This window comes from Venturia canescens, chromosome 2, assembly GCF_019457755.1.
Source record: "Venturia canescens isolate UGA chromosome 2, ASM1945775v1, whole genome shotgun sequence".
NCBI classification, from domain to species: Eukaryota; Metazoa; Arthropoda; class Insecta; order Hymenoptera; family Ichneumonidae; genus Venturia; species Venturia canescens.
Window position 1 is genome coordinate 9,693,446 of NC_057422.1, and position 16,928 is coordinate 9,710,373.

The 16,928-nt window shown below is 44.6% G+C and overlaps 2 protein-coding genes across 4 annotated transcripts in view; one reads left to right on the plus strand and one right to left on the minus strand.

Annotated features, from left to right (window-relative positions):
• The window catches only part of knockout (Stork-head domain-containing protein knockout), a 116,308-nt gene that overhangs the window by 11,978 nt on the left and 87,402 nt on the right, over positions 1 to 16,928 (minus strand). Inside the window, exons 1-2 of one of the 3 annotated variants that reach the window (XM_043410989.1) lie at positions 2,699 to 3,210; positions 2,214 to 2,380 (exon numbers count right to left, since the gene is read on the minus strand). The exons of the other annotated variants lie outside the window; for them this stretch is intronic. The gene's annotated coding sequence lies outside the window, so the exon portion shown is untranslated. Of the gene's footprint in view, positions 1 to 2,213; positions 2,381 to 2,698; positions 3,211 to 16,928 lie in introns of those variants that run through there. 3 annotated transcript variants of the gene reach the window in all.
• The window catches only part of LOC122405913 (uncharacterized), a 134,798-nt gene continuing 123,447 nt past the window's right edge, over positions 5,578 to 16,928 (plus strand). Inside the window, exons 1-2 of the mRNA XM_043410990.1 lie at positions 5,578 to 5,872; positions 16,157 to 16,271. Of these exons, the coding sequence (XP_043266925.1) occupies positions 16,161 to 16,271 (111 nt within the window). The 5' untranslated portion in view covers positions 5,578 to 5,872; positions 16,157 to 16,160. The remainder of the gene's footprint in view (positions 5,873 to 16,156; positions 16,272 to 16,928) is intronic.

Below are 16,928 nucleotides of genomic sequence, written 5' to 3' on the forward strand. Positions count from 1 at the left end.
AAATCGTTTCGCTGGACTCGTTGCAAACTTCAGCGTAATTGAATCTCATGCAATGGAATTTTCATATTTCTTGGGCTTATTAGACACGAAGAGTCGAAAAAAATCAATCCCATGGCCAAGAAGTTTGGATGATTCTTTTGTTCGATGTCCGTAGAAAAGGACTCGAAAAAGATTCATTTGAAACGGAGCGACCGGTGTAGGTATCAATACATCGGAGATATCGTATTCCTACAGATATTGGTACATTATACACTGCATATAATAGGTTGGCGTATCTTATAAATTACGTATACAACTCGCAGAGCAATAAACACACGACAGATGGAAGGTGTGGAGAGATCGCGTCTCAAAACGCGCCCGGGAGTTGCGTTGCGATGCAGGAATCGCGCGGTATTAGTTTACTCTCCGGGAGCGTTGTGTTCGCGGAGCTGCCGCGTGGTAGTTTCAACGAGAGCGAGACGCTTCTGCTGCGTACTGCGCGGATCGCAGATTGGAAATTCGCATGCGATAAATCTCGTTCTGTAATAATGAATTGAGACGTTGAGACCTTACTCGCTCGAGGCAAACACTCTCGAGGGTTTAATGGAAAAACATTAGCCTGCCTGCATTCGCGTGTTCATACGAATGGATAGTCCGAGAGCATTTGGAAAGTGCTGCGTTTGGTCAAGACCTCGAAAAGCCTCTTTTGTCATTTTTCAGACGATTATCGATAACCGAATGACTTTGACGTTTGAAACTTTCGAGAATATCGAGGATCGATAGCCATTGGTGAGAGGAGGGAAAATCGCTCGGGTTGCTCGCCTCCGTTGTTACTGCGACGACATGTGCCTCCTGAAGACAACGCCCATGGGAACAGTATGGATTTTTATTTCGAAGAAACTTCGCTGACAAAAGAGACAAGAAGGTGATACACATACGTAGGAGGATTCACACGTTGATGCGTAGGGACGGGGCTCAGAGCCCACGTGACAACGTCCTCGGAGAAGGTCCTCAAAATTCTGGAGGTGTCACGAAAACGTGGCTCGAATACAACGAAAACGGTCGCTCGCTATTCGTGTATTGCTCGAGCATTCACTTTCGGTTAGGGCCAAGGCTGTTTGATCGATACGCAGGGTTAAGTCGACCAAGATTCCTGTGTCTTTGCCCTCTTCTTCGAGTTTGTAAAATCCACTGGCATTTCCATGCGACTATTATTATTGTGAAAAAAGCTGAGCATTGAAAACAATGCCGAACACGAGTTGAACAATTTAAACTTCTCCTCCACCGTGTTTATCTATTTATTTTTATTCTACTCGACGAAACGAGGCCTTTTATGGTTACGAAACAAAATGGCCCTTGTGCAATAATGAAACGGCTCGTTCGGCATTGTTACGACTCCGAAATTCTTCCACTTGAGCCCCGGCGTTGGAACAACACCCAAAGCCTAGGCGCGCATTCGCTCCCCTTCCCTGTTTTTGCAGATGCATTTTAATCCGTTCCACCCTCTTGGCAACGAGCAAGGGGCCAACGATCCTCGTGTAACAGGGCTAAACTCGTTGGGGTTGCCCCTCTGCATGATACAGCAAGGTCGCATACAAATATACTGGGCGTTTCATGAGAAAAAATCCATTTTTTTTTGTCTTTTTCTGTACCTTCCTTCATCCAATTGGTATAATTAAAAAGTATTTCTACAAATTGGATATTTTTTGTGGTTTTCTTATCAGATAATTTTTCAATTCGAGTCTCCGAATCCCATAAAATTTTTTTTTCCCATCTCACTTGTCAAGTCTGAAAACCACTCAAATTTTCTTCAGGCCTTTACGATGCGATTGACAGAAGCAAGAGCTCAGGAACCAGATCCACGAGATTCTGATAAATTCACGAAATTCTCGAGCCGAGAAAGTTCGGAGTCCTATCCGAGGTGGAAAGGCCCTTGCATCCTGCAATAATGTGGAAGTTTCTATCTGTTGAAAAACGATTGAAGCTCCGTACGTGTGCGTAAGCGTCGTGGTATGACGAATGTCTTTCATCCATATATGGTTTTCATCCCTTTTATTTGTGCCGCGTGTGCCTGCTGTTCTCTCGGGCACATATATACGTCGCGCTAGGAACAGGGAGACCCTCTGTTCCAGCCAATTAACGATCAATGCAACTTGTTCTCTCGACGCCCCGGCGACTCGCTACGAGGCTGCCCATAGATATGAGTGACGCTGACAGCGATCCCTGGTACCCACCGCAAAGTACCACGGAGAGAGAATCCTCTTGTAAATTATATTACACTGTATATCTCTGTCTATGGGGACTCTAAGAAACATTCTCCTCCGAGTCTCTTAGACAGTCGATGAAAAATTCAATCTTCGGTGCCCCGGTCCGCTTCGATCTTCCGGTCCAAGATGAAGCTCTGCGTAAAAAAAATGTGTGGAACTTAATTTTACGATTTTTTTTTAACAAATCGATATTATTTGGTCTTCAAAAGTTGGACTCGACGAAGAAAACGTTACGCGAAGATGAATTTTCTCATGGTAATTTTGTCGAATACATTTTGGGAAAAATTCACAAGCGAGGTCTGAAAAATCATGAAATTTCATGACAAATAATTTGGTTGTTTTTCGAAGCGAGAAATGAAATGCAGTGGTGTGAAAACGGACGGAAGGCCCCGTGCATATTGCAAATTTCTACTTTAGCAACTCCATTCGCGAATGCGAGAACAGCCGCGTACATGTGGAACGAACAATGAACAGTCTCTCCAGAGTATTCCGATCTCGTCTCTCTCCGCAGGTTCCTTCGCTCCGTCTTCATTCTCCTTTTATACTTTTTCCATATCATAAATGTCGGTTGTACAGTCGGCCGGCGAGAGAATATCAGCTTTGCTTTGCTTCTCGAAGTATAATGATACTTGACAGCATTTACGACGCACGTGAATTGCACTAGAATTCTTCGATGTAGCACATTTGGAATAAAGTCTGAAAAAATAGGAGAATTTTTAATATATTTCTCAAAAGCGTATCTAAAAACGTCAATAAAAACTTGAGCTTTTCCACGAAAGCGTTAAATAGTATGCTCTGGGGTACGAAAGTTGGCGTGCACATCGCTTCGCAGGCAAACTCGTTTCGGAAATAAACTCGGAAAAGGAATGCTCTAAATTCGATACTCCGAGCATATTTTTCTTCTTTTCTTCATATAAATTCCCCCTCCCCCTCTCATGCACACTTGTCGCGTTCGCAGATAGTGCCCTTGCGCGCGATCGCGCTATAAACTGAAAATAACGCGATCCTGGTGTACCAGTAGGGGATTACACTTTTATTGCATTAGATCGTCCATATACGATCGCGAGGGAGATCATAAGCGGGGAGTATGTTTTGTATCGAGCATCCGAGCGGTAATAAAGACACTCTGCTCTTTCTCCGATTTTAATATATGTATCTCCGGTCTCTGTGGAATATTTGTTACTGCGAAGTAAACATCGTCGAGAGCTACGAGTAAGACGTACTCGATCCTGAGAACGAAAAAGACTCGGTCCTCGCTATTCTCGTTCTCAATAAACCAAGTTCCGGCTGCTTTTCTCCTCGCTCGTTCTCCATAACCTTAAAACGTGTTGCGCAGTTTCCAGCAGTATTTCAAATTAGGAAAAAACCCCATTTTTTACGACGTAAAAAATCGTAGAAGTACCGAACGTGCTCGCGATTAAAACGAGCGCTAGTTTGTCACGATACAAAATTATATTCATTAAGTCTTAATTGGATGAGTTAATTTAGTTTGAAAGAAAAAAATAAAATGAAATTTCGATGCTGTTTCATTTTTAGGACGAAAATCGAAGTATTTTTAGTCGCTGCAGGGAAAAGAATAGTTCGCTCGAGTCCCTCTTTCACTCGCACTCTCGTCAGGTTATTCAACGAAAGTCAATAAATATGTCGGATTTTTCACACGCCCCCGCACCGTCTCAGGAGCCCGTCGACCGGAGCTAATAAATAAGTTCTTATTCTCTGGGTCCTTGGAATTTATAGTTCGCGAAAGTCTACAGTGTCTCATGCGCTTGTAACGATAAATTTAATACGCGGTTTGACAGAAAATTATTTTTGCCACGAGAAGAAATGTCTTAGACGAAAGTTAGTTTAGCGAATTTGCCAAAATACAGGGACTAATTTTGTTTTTGGGAAAAGATAAAGTACGAAAAAGACGATACAAAAAAATGTGACGACGAATTTATCCACAATTCTGATCGAGGGACGAATAATTGCGTTTGAATGAATTTGAAGATTTTGAGCACGAGGAAAAAGGTGTTGGAATCAGAGTGTGTACTTATCTCGTGTATGCAGAATGTCATGCCTATAGATATCGTACGCTCGAATCCACTGCATTTCCTGCGTAACTCGGCGAGGAGCGGCCCACCCACGCGTCTGCTCTGAGGAATATCGCTCTCGACGCGAGAACATATATTCGTACGAGGACCGCAATTGCGTGGGGAGGTTGCAGGACCAGAAAACCGAGACTCGCGGGGTATCACGAGAGAACAGCAGGTGCGTGTTTCTTGCGAGTTATACGTACGCTCCATTCCATCGATTCACAACAAAAATTCCATCGACGTCAAAATCGTTTGTACTTTCAATGAGAATTTATATTTTTTCTGACTCTACACTTTCCGAACGAATACGTAAATAACGGGCATGACAATGGGAGGATTTCTTCTTCTTCTTCTTCTTTTTGATTGGAGCTGGCTCCGGTCTACGCTCTTGGGAGGATTTCCACTAAAACTGATTAAAAAAACTATGACGAACGAGCTTTCGGTGAATCGCTGGTTGTTACGCCGTTATACGCTCTGACAGAATCGACTCGAATGTCGCTAGTGTCGCTACGCGTCGTTTGGAAGCAGCAGGTTGCAGGTTCATTGAAATAAACGCTCAGCGAAAAATCAGGCTCGGAATGATTGCTGCACTTTGTTGCTGCCTATTTTTCTGATTCTTTTGAGTCTAATTATATTAACAAACGATGTCGAGATGATTTGAATTATTGAAAATGAAAAATGATTTTTAGTTGCGATTTTGCGCGTGTGGCGTCGTTCACGGCGGTCCGCGCAGCTTGTTTTGGGCCTTTGTACGCATCTCAAGATGGCTGCCGCATATCAACAAAGAACGCGCGGGATCGTGCGCATTGTTCGCGGTAAAAATGTCGAGTCGGTTCGACAGTCGGTATTCTCGTCATTTCGCGAGTGTTAATGCGGATAATTATTGTGGTTGACGAATTGATTCTAATATCAATTCAATATTTTCGATACGTTTCTACAATGAAACATGCGCAAATATTTGTGTACGCTTGTTAAGTAGGATGAAAAATAGTGCTCGAGAATTATCGTGTCATGATGCAGATACAGTTTTTGTTCAACCTTTACACGAGCGAAATGTCGTGTTTTTATTTGAATTCGTTCTCATCGAGTAGTACAGCAGTCAAATTATTATGTCAGTTAAAACACGTCAGCAAAGACACGTTATCGGTGATCATGAGAGAAGAAAAGGCGAGAGAAGACAAAAAATCCAGATCAGATTGCACTGGTGCGCGAGAGAAACGATCTTGTTAGAACGATCGCGTTCTAAAGGTGCGTAGAAAAAATATTCTCTTCCGTCTCTCTCGCTGCTCTCTCTCTCTCTCTCTCCTTTTCGAAGGGTAACTTGAAAGCCACGGGGACGTGTGTACCCGATGTCCACGAGACGGAGACCCCGTGGCTGTACAGTGCTAAAGAGAACAGTCAAGTCGATTGATTCAATCTCGGTTGCGCAGTAATTAATCGGAAAACATATCGAGGCTGAGCGAGAGTCGCGGGAGACAAGATTTCACGATGTCGATTTTTATCCACGTAACGTGTACACAGCATCGAGCGGGGGTGTCGACTTTCCACGAGGTAAGAGATTAACATTTCAAGCTTTTCATATGCCTTCGATCGATGTTTTATGCAAATCTCGCTTATCTCGGTTATCTTCGAAAAAATAAACGAACATACAACGTTCATTATTTCAAACGACTTATTGAATTCTCGAATAATTTTATATCCCGAACCGGAAACCGGTAGCGCGACGATCGAGAATATTTATCGAGAAATCCACGGCCCAGTGAGTGTCTTCATTGCCAACGCTGCAAGCACACTAAACTCCTTGTCATCGTCCAAATTTTCGATTCCAAATTAACATTTTAACTATTTCTAGATGCGAACTTTGGAAAATATTTTTTTGTACATTCAATCGCACGAACTGTCACACGCGTTCGAGAATGGAAACGTATGCAAACGTTGCCAAATACTCTTTTCAATTTTTTATTCGAAGAGCCTATGACAGAACCATCTGCAAAAAAGGTCAAAAATCGACGCAAATATTTGCCAACGACACGCAACGAAATCCAGTTAAAGATTCGTGCAGTCCAACTCGCACATTCGTTGAAAGCTTCGAATGATTTGACTGCAGAGCAAGCTACACGATTTATCTTAGTCGGTCTCTCACACTTTTCTCTCTCTCTCTCTCTCTCTCTCTTTGTGCGTATAATAAAAGTTTGAAGCAGAAATTGTCGTCTACTTCGTGTTTTAGCGTCAATGATCTTTATTTTCATGTAAAAGGACAAGACTTTAGTGCTCTGAATGAAATTTAAGTACGACACGAGGCATAAATACGTCCGAACAAGGTTGTATATACGTGTGTTTTATAAGCAGGGAAATTCGGAGCGATAGAGCGTAATACTCTCGCGTGGGAGACTCGAACGAGAAGAAGTCTGAGTTGCACAATTTTCATGAATCTCCGTGTCTCTCGAATACGACTTAGTTAATCATATAGATATAGAACGCGACGCTTGGTATAAAACAGCGAAAGGAGGCAAAAGTGTTAACCGACGAAAGCCACGCCCAAGCTTCGCGAACTCGAGAATTATCGATGCGAATGCATCGATATAGACATTCGAGGACGAGGGAGAGTGCGGATGTGTGAAAAGTTCGTTGATCCGAGCCTCGAGTGATCTTCTTAGCGCGGGCCTCGTTAAATTTTCGTGCGTGTACGCGCTCGGGAGTGCTCCGTGCGTGTCACTCTAATAAGATTCACTAATTTCAACTAATTAGCGCGTAAATGGGCAATAACTTGGCTCCGAGAGCCAAGCAAATCTGCTCAACGCTTTTTTTTTTACTTTTATTCAATTTACGAGCCCGCCACAATGACGCTGAAGTTTCCAACGTTGGAGTTCAACGAAACGATCGAAAAAAACTCTCCAATAATTCCAGTAATTCTCCTATTTTGTTCTCTGCCAAATTTCCGATTCGTAGTTTTTCAAGTTGCACCAACGATTCGTGAAATAAAAAATTGGTGAATTACAAACGTTTTTTTCGTTCATTTCGTTGGACTCGAACGTTGGAAACTTCAGCGTCGTCCCGCCACATGGGATTGTGACTTCGGCCAATGAAAATATGAGCTGACAAATTATTCGTTTGGCAATAACGTGTATCATTACGCGCAGAGCAGACTCGCGGAAACAATTTGCTGTAACAGCTTTTTTCCATGATTATTTATTCGTTCAATATAAAATCAATCGAGCATTTTTTCCTCGCCTGCTCAGCAGCCATCGAGTTTTAATCGAATTCATCGAGGATATTCGCAGAGAAAGTAAGCACGGAAAAAAAATCGAATTATTTTACGATAGATGAAAAATATTGAAGTTTACGATAAAAACTTGAATGCGGAACGAATTATTACCGATCGAATGGGACGAAGTAACAGAATGTAACGAATTTTCTTCGCGAGACTCGCTCGCTCGATGCTGGTTTCGGGAAAGCCGAGCTCGCGCCTACAAACCTCTTATTTGAATACACAAGCGAGAAGAAATGGTCTCTTCCGCTTCGATCTTCGAATTCTCACTCCCTCTCTCCCTTTTTCGTTTATTCCTTTTTCCTTTATTTGTTTTTTTCACGTTTATAACGAGATACCGCACGGCAAGAAACGATCCGGTCGGTCGGGAAACTCTCTTGCGCGGAGCTATAACTCAGCCTCTTTCCTGTTTCCATCTCTCTTTTACTCACGTTTGACAATACGGACGTACGTGCATGCATGTATCTATCGACGTGAAAGTATGCAATCAAAATCTGTCGCATCGCGCAGCGAAAAGAAGTCCCGTGTCCTCGGGGCGTTCGTTTTGTTACTGGGAACTCGAGGTGTCGGGATTAACCCCATTCAACTACGAGTTTGACACGCGCGAATGAGCTTCCCTTACTTTTCTCCCTCGCCTGCTTCTTTCCTTATTTTTTCATGTTCTAACGAAATTTCGACCTTTATCTTGGGAGTCTTTTCTCTGGGCTCTCCGCGCGATATAAATTATTCACGGTGTTTCGGGACCGACGAGGGAATCGCGTCGTTCTCGGGTCTCATTTCCCCCCCTCGCTTGCCGCACGACGAAACAGTTTTGAAAGGAAGATGAAAGTTTATCGAGAATTTCGAAGATTTTTTATCTCCTGAGATATTTGACGAGAAAACGTGTGCTCCGCGTGAAGAGTTTCCCGGCTCTTTCCACCTTCTTTCGCGTCCGCTGACGAATCGTCTCTTTCACACGACACTGAAGTTTCCAACGTTGGAGTTCAACGAAATGAATGAAAACAAAATGATACATTCATCAGTTTTTTATTTCACAAATCATAATTGTGTAGATTGAAAAGCTACGAAGTATAAATTCGGCAGGAAATAAATTGGAGGATTGCTGGAATTATTGAACAATTTTTTAGATCATTTCGTTGGACTCCAACGTTGGAAACTTCAACATCGTCTCTTTCACTCTTTTAGCAGCGCACTCTGAGAAGCAGCCCTCGTGGCATCGGTTCTCGCCAAGATCTCGGTAATGTCTGGTATCATGGAAGTATTCGATCGCGTTTAAATTGCACAGTTGAGATGAGCCAGCACGTGTGTGAATACAAACATGTATTTGTTGAGAGGTGTTTGAACGTTTGCTCGGTGCGAGTAGAAGCTCCGCTCTGCATTGATCTTTCGTCGTGGTGCTGCGCACACCTTGACCGTGTAATATTCTCTCAGTTTTGTATATTGGCATGGAAACACAAAGTGCCAGGAAATGGCAGGTGGAACGATAACTTGGTACAAATTCGTGGAGAGAAACGAGAGTGATTATAACTCTCTGCGTACAGTCGGATCTCTTTGGTAAATTCACTGTCAGAATCTCTGATCCATCGGGGAAACGTTGAAAATGGAGTAAAATAGGATTTATGAAGAGCTTGAGTGTACGGCCCGGGGTCGATACATATTTGATGGAAAAAGGAAACGGAACGTGGTTGAGAGAAACGATTGCGGAAGCGTACAGAGATATGGCGAATTGTAATTGGCTGGAGAGAGGAGTGCGCGGTAATCAGAGGCGAAACGAACAAATTGTTAAGTAGCACGCTCTTCGGAGGCTCGCGGTAGGATCGATAGAGGTGAGATAAAGGGAAGAGATAAAAGCGATGAATCTCCGTATGACGTTAAAGACATTGGGAGAGAAAGGAGCTGGCGAGGTCGAGAGAAGCGCGTCCCGTGCTTCTCTCACGTTTCGGTATATCGCGTCGCGAACTAGAAAGAGAGCTCGCCGGAATCACGCCTCGAATTTGCATAGAACAACGATCGAGAGAGCGCGGGATCGTTATTCTTTTCATTCCTTTTCTTGTTATTTCGTTCGTCCGTTTTTATCCTTCTCTCTTCGCTCGAGCCGCGCGGCGCGCGCGTCTCTTTATTTCTTCGTAACATTGTGCGCTCTCGTCGACCGCGCGATCGATTCACAAAGGTCGTCCTGTGTTACGAGAGAGGCCATTTTTAAGTGTGCGCTACGTCGCGGTCTTTGCCATTTCCCATGAACGTTACCACAAGACCCAAACGAGATCCATATAAAACCGGGTGGAGGTCTCGAGAACCCAACTAGAACTACGGCCACGATTGATCACGACGATAAGGGAATCTAATGCCTCTTTCGCTTCGGATACTTCTTGCTTACTTTCGCACGTTTCTTTCTTCCGTAAGCCGCTCTCCTTCCTCCTGCGCGGCGCCGCCGCCGCCGCCGCCTTCCTCTCTTTTCCACAATGAGACTTCTCGATCGTCGTGCTTTATTGTGTCCGCGTGTACTGAATTCAACATCGACTAGTTGCGCGATAAAAGCCCGGGCATTCTTGCATCATATATACAGGAACGCGTGGACGCGGGGTGTGCGACGGTGAAAAGACGAGAAATGGGTCGGGGGCTCGTGCAGCGGGAACCGCGTGCGATTTCGGTGAAAAAGATTTATCAAACTGCTTCGTTTCTTTCTGCGGCGCTCACCCCTCGCGCCGCATTTTCCAACGAAATAATGAAATAAATTTAAAGCTCCTTATTGAAATATTTAAAAAAGCTTTGATAAATTGCATTTTGGCTGCGGACGAACTCGAGCGGTGATTCGAGTGGGCGATCAATGACTTCGCAATAATCTCCGGCTTTCTCGCGCACCGCGCACAGTTCCAGCGATAAACCGAGAGTGATACAGCAGCCTTACGTAGGACGTGGGGTCGCATACTCCCAAGGAACATATGCAAAGGCGCTGCCTCAACGAACGGAGGAAAGCCGTGCGTATGCGTGTTTTATGCATTGTTACTAATAATAGAACGCGCACTGTCATGGCAGCTGACAGTAGCCAGACTCGGGAGAAACAGGTGGGTCTTGTGACCCCACTGATATTCATCAACGATCGTTTTGTCACTGATTGCGAACCGTTTGCCATTTATTGTTTCATTCGGCTGCTGCACGCCTCTAATTCTATTGAGATCGTTGGCCCAGAAGCTCGAGGAAAGCAGCAGAGTCCGATTGATCGGACTGTGCGAGATTTATTCGACGACGAGGTGTTTGTTTCAACGAATCGTCTCTGAAGACGAAATTGGAGGATCGCTGGAATTATTGGAGGTTTTTTACACCATTTTCGCATGTCCGATTGAGGCAGTCGCGCAGATTTTTCCGTACCGAGAAAAGCACATCTCGCGCTCTCTCGCTTCCTTATTGAATTTATGTATTCTCGTGTGCAATCAATAGTCCGAGAAGTCAGTCTGACATTTAGAGGGGTTGATACACGCAGCCAACGTATTCGTTGGTGCATATAAAAGCCATGGGATTGCGTAACATGCGAGTAACAGACGATTATAGCTTTGCGCTGTAAACGAGGTTCTATTAATAGCACGAAACGCGGGATAAAACATCGGAATGCGCGTTCGGCCGAATTGATTTGCGATCGGAATTTTCAAAATGTTATATACCTTTAATTGTTCGTGATTGGGAATTTGATGGAGCAGAAGATAAAAGATTGATTTTCAATCGGAGAGCACATTGAAAAGGATGAAAAGGCAGAGTTTTATGCTCCTGGTGATTTTTTAGTTGGAGCCTCTGGCTTCGCAATTTGATGGGTCAAGACCGTGATCAAACTAACGAAGGCTTAATTATACACCGCAATATTTCATCGGCCGCGCAATTGCGAAGCCGTTGCAAAAATCCTGTAACCTCGATCGCGAGGCAGCGACTCGATTCACCGCGAGTTTTCGTGTTCCTTTCGTGGGCAAGGTCTCGTTAAAGGATCCTTTTGAAACTGCGCGGAGGTCTTGCCAAAGGTGCGAATATTCTCCCAAGGAGCTTAAGGATTATTGCGTCGAAGAGCGTGGCTCACCGAGTAGACTCTCGTTCCCGCGTGGTTATATTCTCTCTGGCATAAAAGATAAAAAAGCGTTCGCGAGTCCTGAGTCAGCTGCAGCAGGGAAGAGTCACGTTAATGGTCTCTTCCTATGCTGGTCTTCGGAGACTCGAGGGGGTCTGCACTCGGTTTATTCCCACGTGTCAGTGGGTCACCGTATCATCGAAGTTCACGATAAGAGAGAGGGGATATCCTGCTCTTTCTCCTTCTTCTTCTGCCTCGTTCTTCCCCCACTTTTTGTAAATCGTTACTGTTCGATCGGTCGTTCTTCATTCAGGGCGAGAGCTTCTGCCTCGATGTTGCTGCACATATCGGGGACTCTCCGTGTCTCGACACCGCGGAAGTCATTGCCAGATGTAAATTTCATGTAAATAGTACGAATGCAGGGGGGTCTCGGAGCGGGGACGACTGGAACGATCATCGATCGGTGACTTTCTCGGGTCGCGTACAGCGCACCGAACGATTTTTAAAGATTCTCTTCGAGCGTGGATCACGAGCAGGGACTCTGCGACAACGAGGATCGGGGAGCTGTGACGTGCCACGCGGGGATGAGAATATCGTCAGGCATGCCCTCGAGAAATGAAGAGAGCTCGGGAGTATTGTCGATATGAGAACAAAGTTACCGGGAAAAGAAAAAAGAGCGAGGGAGAGAGAGATGGAAAGACAACAATAACTAAGAGTTCGTGATCATGAGGCTCGAGGGCGAACGGAATTCATCGTTGGGATCCGGTTCGCGGGCATCTTTCGTCCTCTCAATTCTCTCGTGATGTTGTACAACGGGCAAATTCACAGCCCAGAAAGAGCCATCTCCCGGTTCGTAACATCGAGTCTCCGTGTCTCTCGCGTGTACGCCTCTGAAGGTAGCTCATACAAATCTCGCCTTCCGTTTCTCATTGTGACCCGATTAGCCTCGCGAGCGCGCGCAAGTTCAATAACGAGTGTAGCAATAAGAGCGAGTAAAAGGACTTCCCGGCGGTGGGTTTTTTCGTTTTTTTTTCTCGTCGTATAAACTCGTACGTTCCTAATGACCGATGCTCTCGAAATCTCGCAAAGCGGCGTTCACCTCTTGTGCGAAACGATGATCGTCCAAGTCTGCTGGATGCGCGGCGAGGCGGGGCTGGCTAAGTTGGCCGTACGATGTTTTTACCGACGTCGTATACTCGGGAACAACAACGATCGAGGAACAAAAAATCCCGGCTTTAAAACACAACGCTTGCACACATTACGCCGCAGAAAGAACGCGCCCCGTTAACTGTTCCGCTTCCTCCTTGGAAAAACGCTCCGGGACGTTGAAATCGGCGAGGTCGATCGTCATTACCGAACCCACGAGGATTGGAAACACTCTCCTGTTAACCTACTGCGTGCGCACGACTGTCGACTGACTGCGCGACGCGAAATAAGGGAAAAGTAACGGTCGCCCTCCTCGCACGAGGAACATCCTCATGACTCTCTCGCTTCATCCAAAGATATGAATTAATTATCCTTCGATCATTAATCATTTTGGCTTCCATGTATCTCGCCTTCGGAGATTTATGAAAGGGATTTGTGCTCGTTGCACAGTCAAAACATACGCGCAGTGCTCACGTCAACTGCATATACCTTGAACCCTACCCACTCTGCCTTGCCTGCCTGCCTGCCTGCCTGCCTCCGACTGAACGACATACCACACCATCAGGTTCTGTAATAATAGAGCCAGCCGATATTTTTGTCGTATAAATAACTCAGCCTGGCTATCACCGTTTTCAGTACGGAGGCACGCTTTGATATAACTACGCCACAACTACTCGGATCGTTTCTACACGATTTCCATAACAAACTGGCCCATATATAATTGACTCTTTTCGGCCCCCTCGACTTCCTTGGACCAAGTATCGTGGCTGCTGGGGTTTCTCTGCTCCACCCCACGTGCTTAGCGGACTTTTGAAACGATATCCGAGCATACCAGAGAGCCCGAGCCATGTGCGTTATCTCGTTTCACTAGTGCGTCAACTTTCCAATACGTTATTAGCCAGTCGAATGAATGAAACTCCGGCAATATCGCAATTCCATGTTTTTCATCATTTTTTCGATTTCATCCGTTCGTAAACACCCGGCACGTGCAATTTTTCGCAATCAAAGTCGGAGAATGAAGTTTTTGCGGTAAACTTGGCCGACATTGATATTTCGTTGACGGACGAACGAGGGGAGCACTCATTGATTCCTGCTCGCACTTTCGGATTCAATGTCTAAAGATTATTTGAAATAATTTCGGTTCGAAAGTCCCAGCCAGGAGTAGTCTCCGCAGTCACGGACGTGGATTCATAATTCGATTTAAGAGAGCTGGACGAGAGGTTTGTTACTCGAATGTAAGTTGTGCGAGACGTCCGAGGAGTCCAGTTCCAACATGTGCGCCTATTTAATTCGAACTTACGGTTGTCCCAGGCTCTGCACACACAGACACACACACGGACTCAACTCGCGAGCACTGTAATTCTGCATTATTGCTTCGCAAGGTACAATCGTGTGTGGATGTGTACGAATACGCGCGTGCACATTGAAAACTCGAGTCGTGAGTGGACCAGCGGAGAAGGACAATTTATGGGCGATAGTTGGTTGGTCAGGAAGGAGCGAGGGCGTGGGTCGGTTTTCAGCGTTTCGCAGTTCCTCCGTATAAACAGTGCGTTCTCCGGTGCGTTTTCCGCTATCTCTGCTCCGCGAGGCAGACACACTGCTCGAGAATTGCTCTCGCGCTCTCCCGATTAAACTTCCTACATGGCGGGCGCGGAACGCTCCGCGTCCTCGCGAGCGAGCGCAGGCAATTCGTACTCCCGGATCATTGATATAACAAGCCTTGGAGCTATTGGTTCGCTTTTGCCACATAAAATAGTCCTGGCCGTCGAAAGAAAGAACGGAGTCGAAAAAATTCCCGGCGGACTCGACGCACCGGGCGCGCGCACGCAACGCGCGACCGGCAAATTATTTAGCTGCCATTTCCGAAGGTTCCTGCTCCCCGAGCTAAATACTTGTATCTGAGAACTCACCGTTCGATTGAGATACATTGACTTATCGCTCGTACACCTACGCACGTCCTCCACTATCGTAGTTTTCACGCCGTAGAACGAGATCTCTGCTGCGTTAACTCTCTCACCGCGATATTTCGCCGCGCGGAAATTGTCCGGAAGAAATCGCCGCTATTTATATCTCCGGTATTGCCGGTTTGACTCATCGATAGGTTGATTTATCGGCGACGTTTCACATACGTCCTCGATCAAGTTCACTTTGACCATTTTTCATTTGATTTTTCTTGATTTATTCAATGAAACGGGGCCTCGCGGTGCGTGCAGCGGAAATGGAGCAACGTGACTCCAGTGTCGATACTTTTTACAATGTAATCGAACGTTTTTCTTCGTTGTCTAACATCTTCGTCGTTTCGCTAAGAAGAAGAAAGAAAAATGAAGATTTTTAAGGAAGATTGAGTGCCCACAATGGAATATGGCACACGGGCAATCCCTCGAGTTTCCTTGCGTCCGATATCTCTCTCAGATTTTCTTCTCAACGCTAATAATTAAAGGCAGCTTGTCCCGGATAGACTAATATGCTAATAAAATCCGTCCAGCGAGAGTGTAAAAGCATGTTGAATAAACACGTGAGTTCGAGAGCTGTACGTATGCTTATGACGCAGATATAGCGATGTGCGGAAGAAGGTACCGCAGAAACGGTAACGTGGGAAATACATATTAAACGTAATACCGTGTGCGAGCTAAACGATTTCTACGTCGCGTTCCTTTGACCCAAGGCTAAAAGAAAGATTTTCTCATATGGCACACGTTCCAGGTATAACGCCCAAGTGTACTCGTTCACAGCTGGCTAGTATTTATTAACGAGTACACGCACGAGATAAAGGATTTACCGCTCGTATAGTCGCGTGGAAAGTACCGAGTTTATTAAATTCTCTTCCTACCTTTTTTTCAAGTTCAAAATAACTTAATTATATCTTGTTCGGTTTAATGAAAGTTTGCATAACATTGTAAAAGCAACAAATATATTTTTTCCCACACACATCCACCATTTTTTCCCCCCAACTCCTTCATTATCTTTTTAGAACACCTTCAATTTACTGCTATTCAATAAATTTTCTTTGCATTAACTATGAAATTCATGCCCTACTTTTTGTAACATGGGCTCGGGGTCCTCATCGTCTAAAATGCTTTTCCCAGTCATAAACAAACTTATAACTTGAATATATTCTTATTTTGCAATAACGAATAGAACGGACATGCAATAAATATGATTTCATTGAAAATCAGTCGACGAAAAGTTCATTCAAAGGATGAGACATTTAGAAAACGGAAAAAAAACCTCATTCTTTCGCCACTAGGGTTAAAATCTACTCCCCTCAGGATTTCTAGGCTCAAATTTATAAAAATGGCTACCTTCGTCGATTGAAAATCGCTCCGTAAGATCAGCCATGTTCATAATTACTCTTTGATTTATTTTCCAGATCAATGAATTTCATCTTCACTCTGAGAGTTCGTTTCTCCCCAGTTGAGCCGAGAATAAGAAGGGTCGCACAGGAGGTTTTTCTGGAAGAAGCTACTTTGGATCGTGACACCGAGGTGAGGAAATTCTTGAACAAGAGTAAAAAGCATAATCCAACTTCATTATTATTAACGGCGCTGAAATTTCCAACGTTGGAGTCCAACGAAATGAACGAAAAAAACGTTTTTAATTCACCAATTATTTATTTCACGAATCGTTGGTGCAGCTTGAAAAACTACGAATAGCAAATTTGGCAGGGAACAAAATAGGAGAATTACTGGAATTATTGGAGGGTTTTATTCGATCATTTCGTTGGACTCCAACGTTGGAAACTTCAGCGTCATTATTATTATCAGAATTATTACTGTAATAACCTTCATTATATATCTCTCGCTGCATTATAATTTGGAATTTCGTAGGGTGTGAACCCGTAATCGTGAAATGTACTGTTAAGACCAGTCGGAGAAGAGGGATACATCGATACATCTGCAGGATTAGCAGCGTGTCACTGGGTCATCAGGTGGATATGCTATCAGCTCAGGTCTCTACGCTATATACGCAATACTCGTCCATACACATTTTCTCGTTGATACGAAGACTCGACTAGAATCACCGGTCGTTGTTGGAGTCTTATGTATCCATTTAAATAATGTAGACATGCACATATACGAATGAGGATTTGAGAAACGTGTCATGACCGTTATCTCGGGAAGCGGTGTGCCTACCGCATCAGG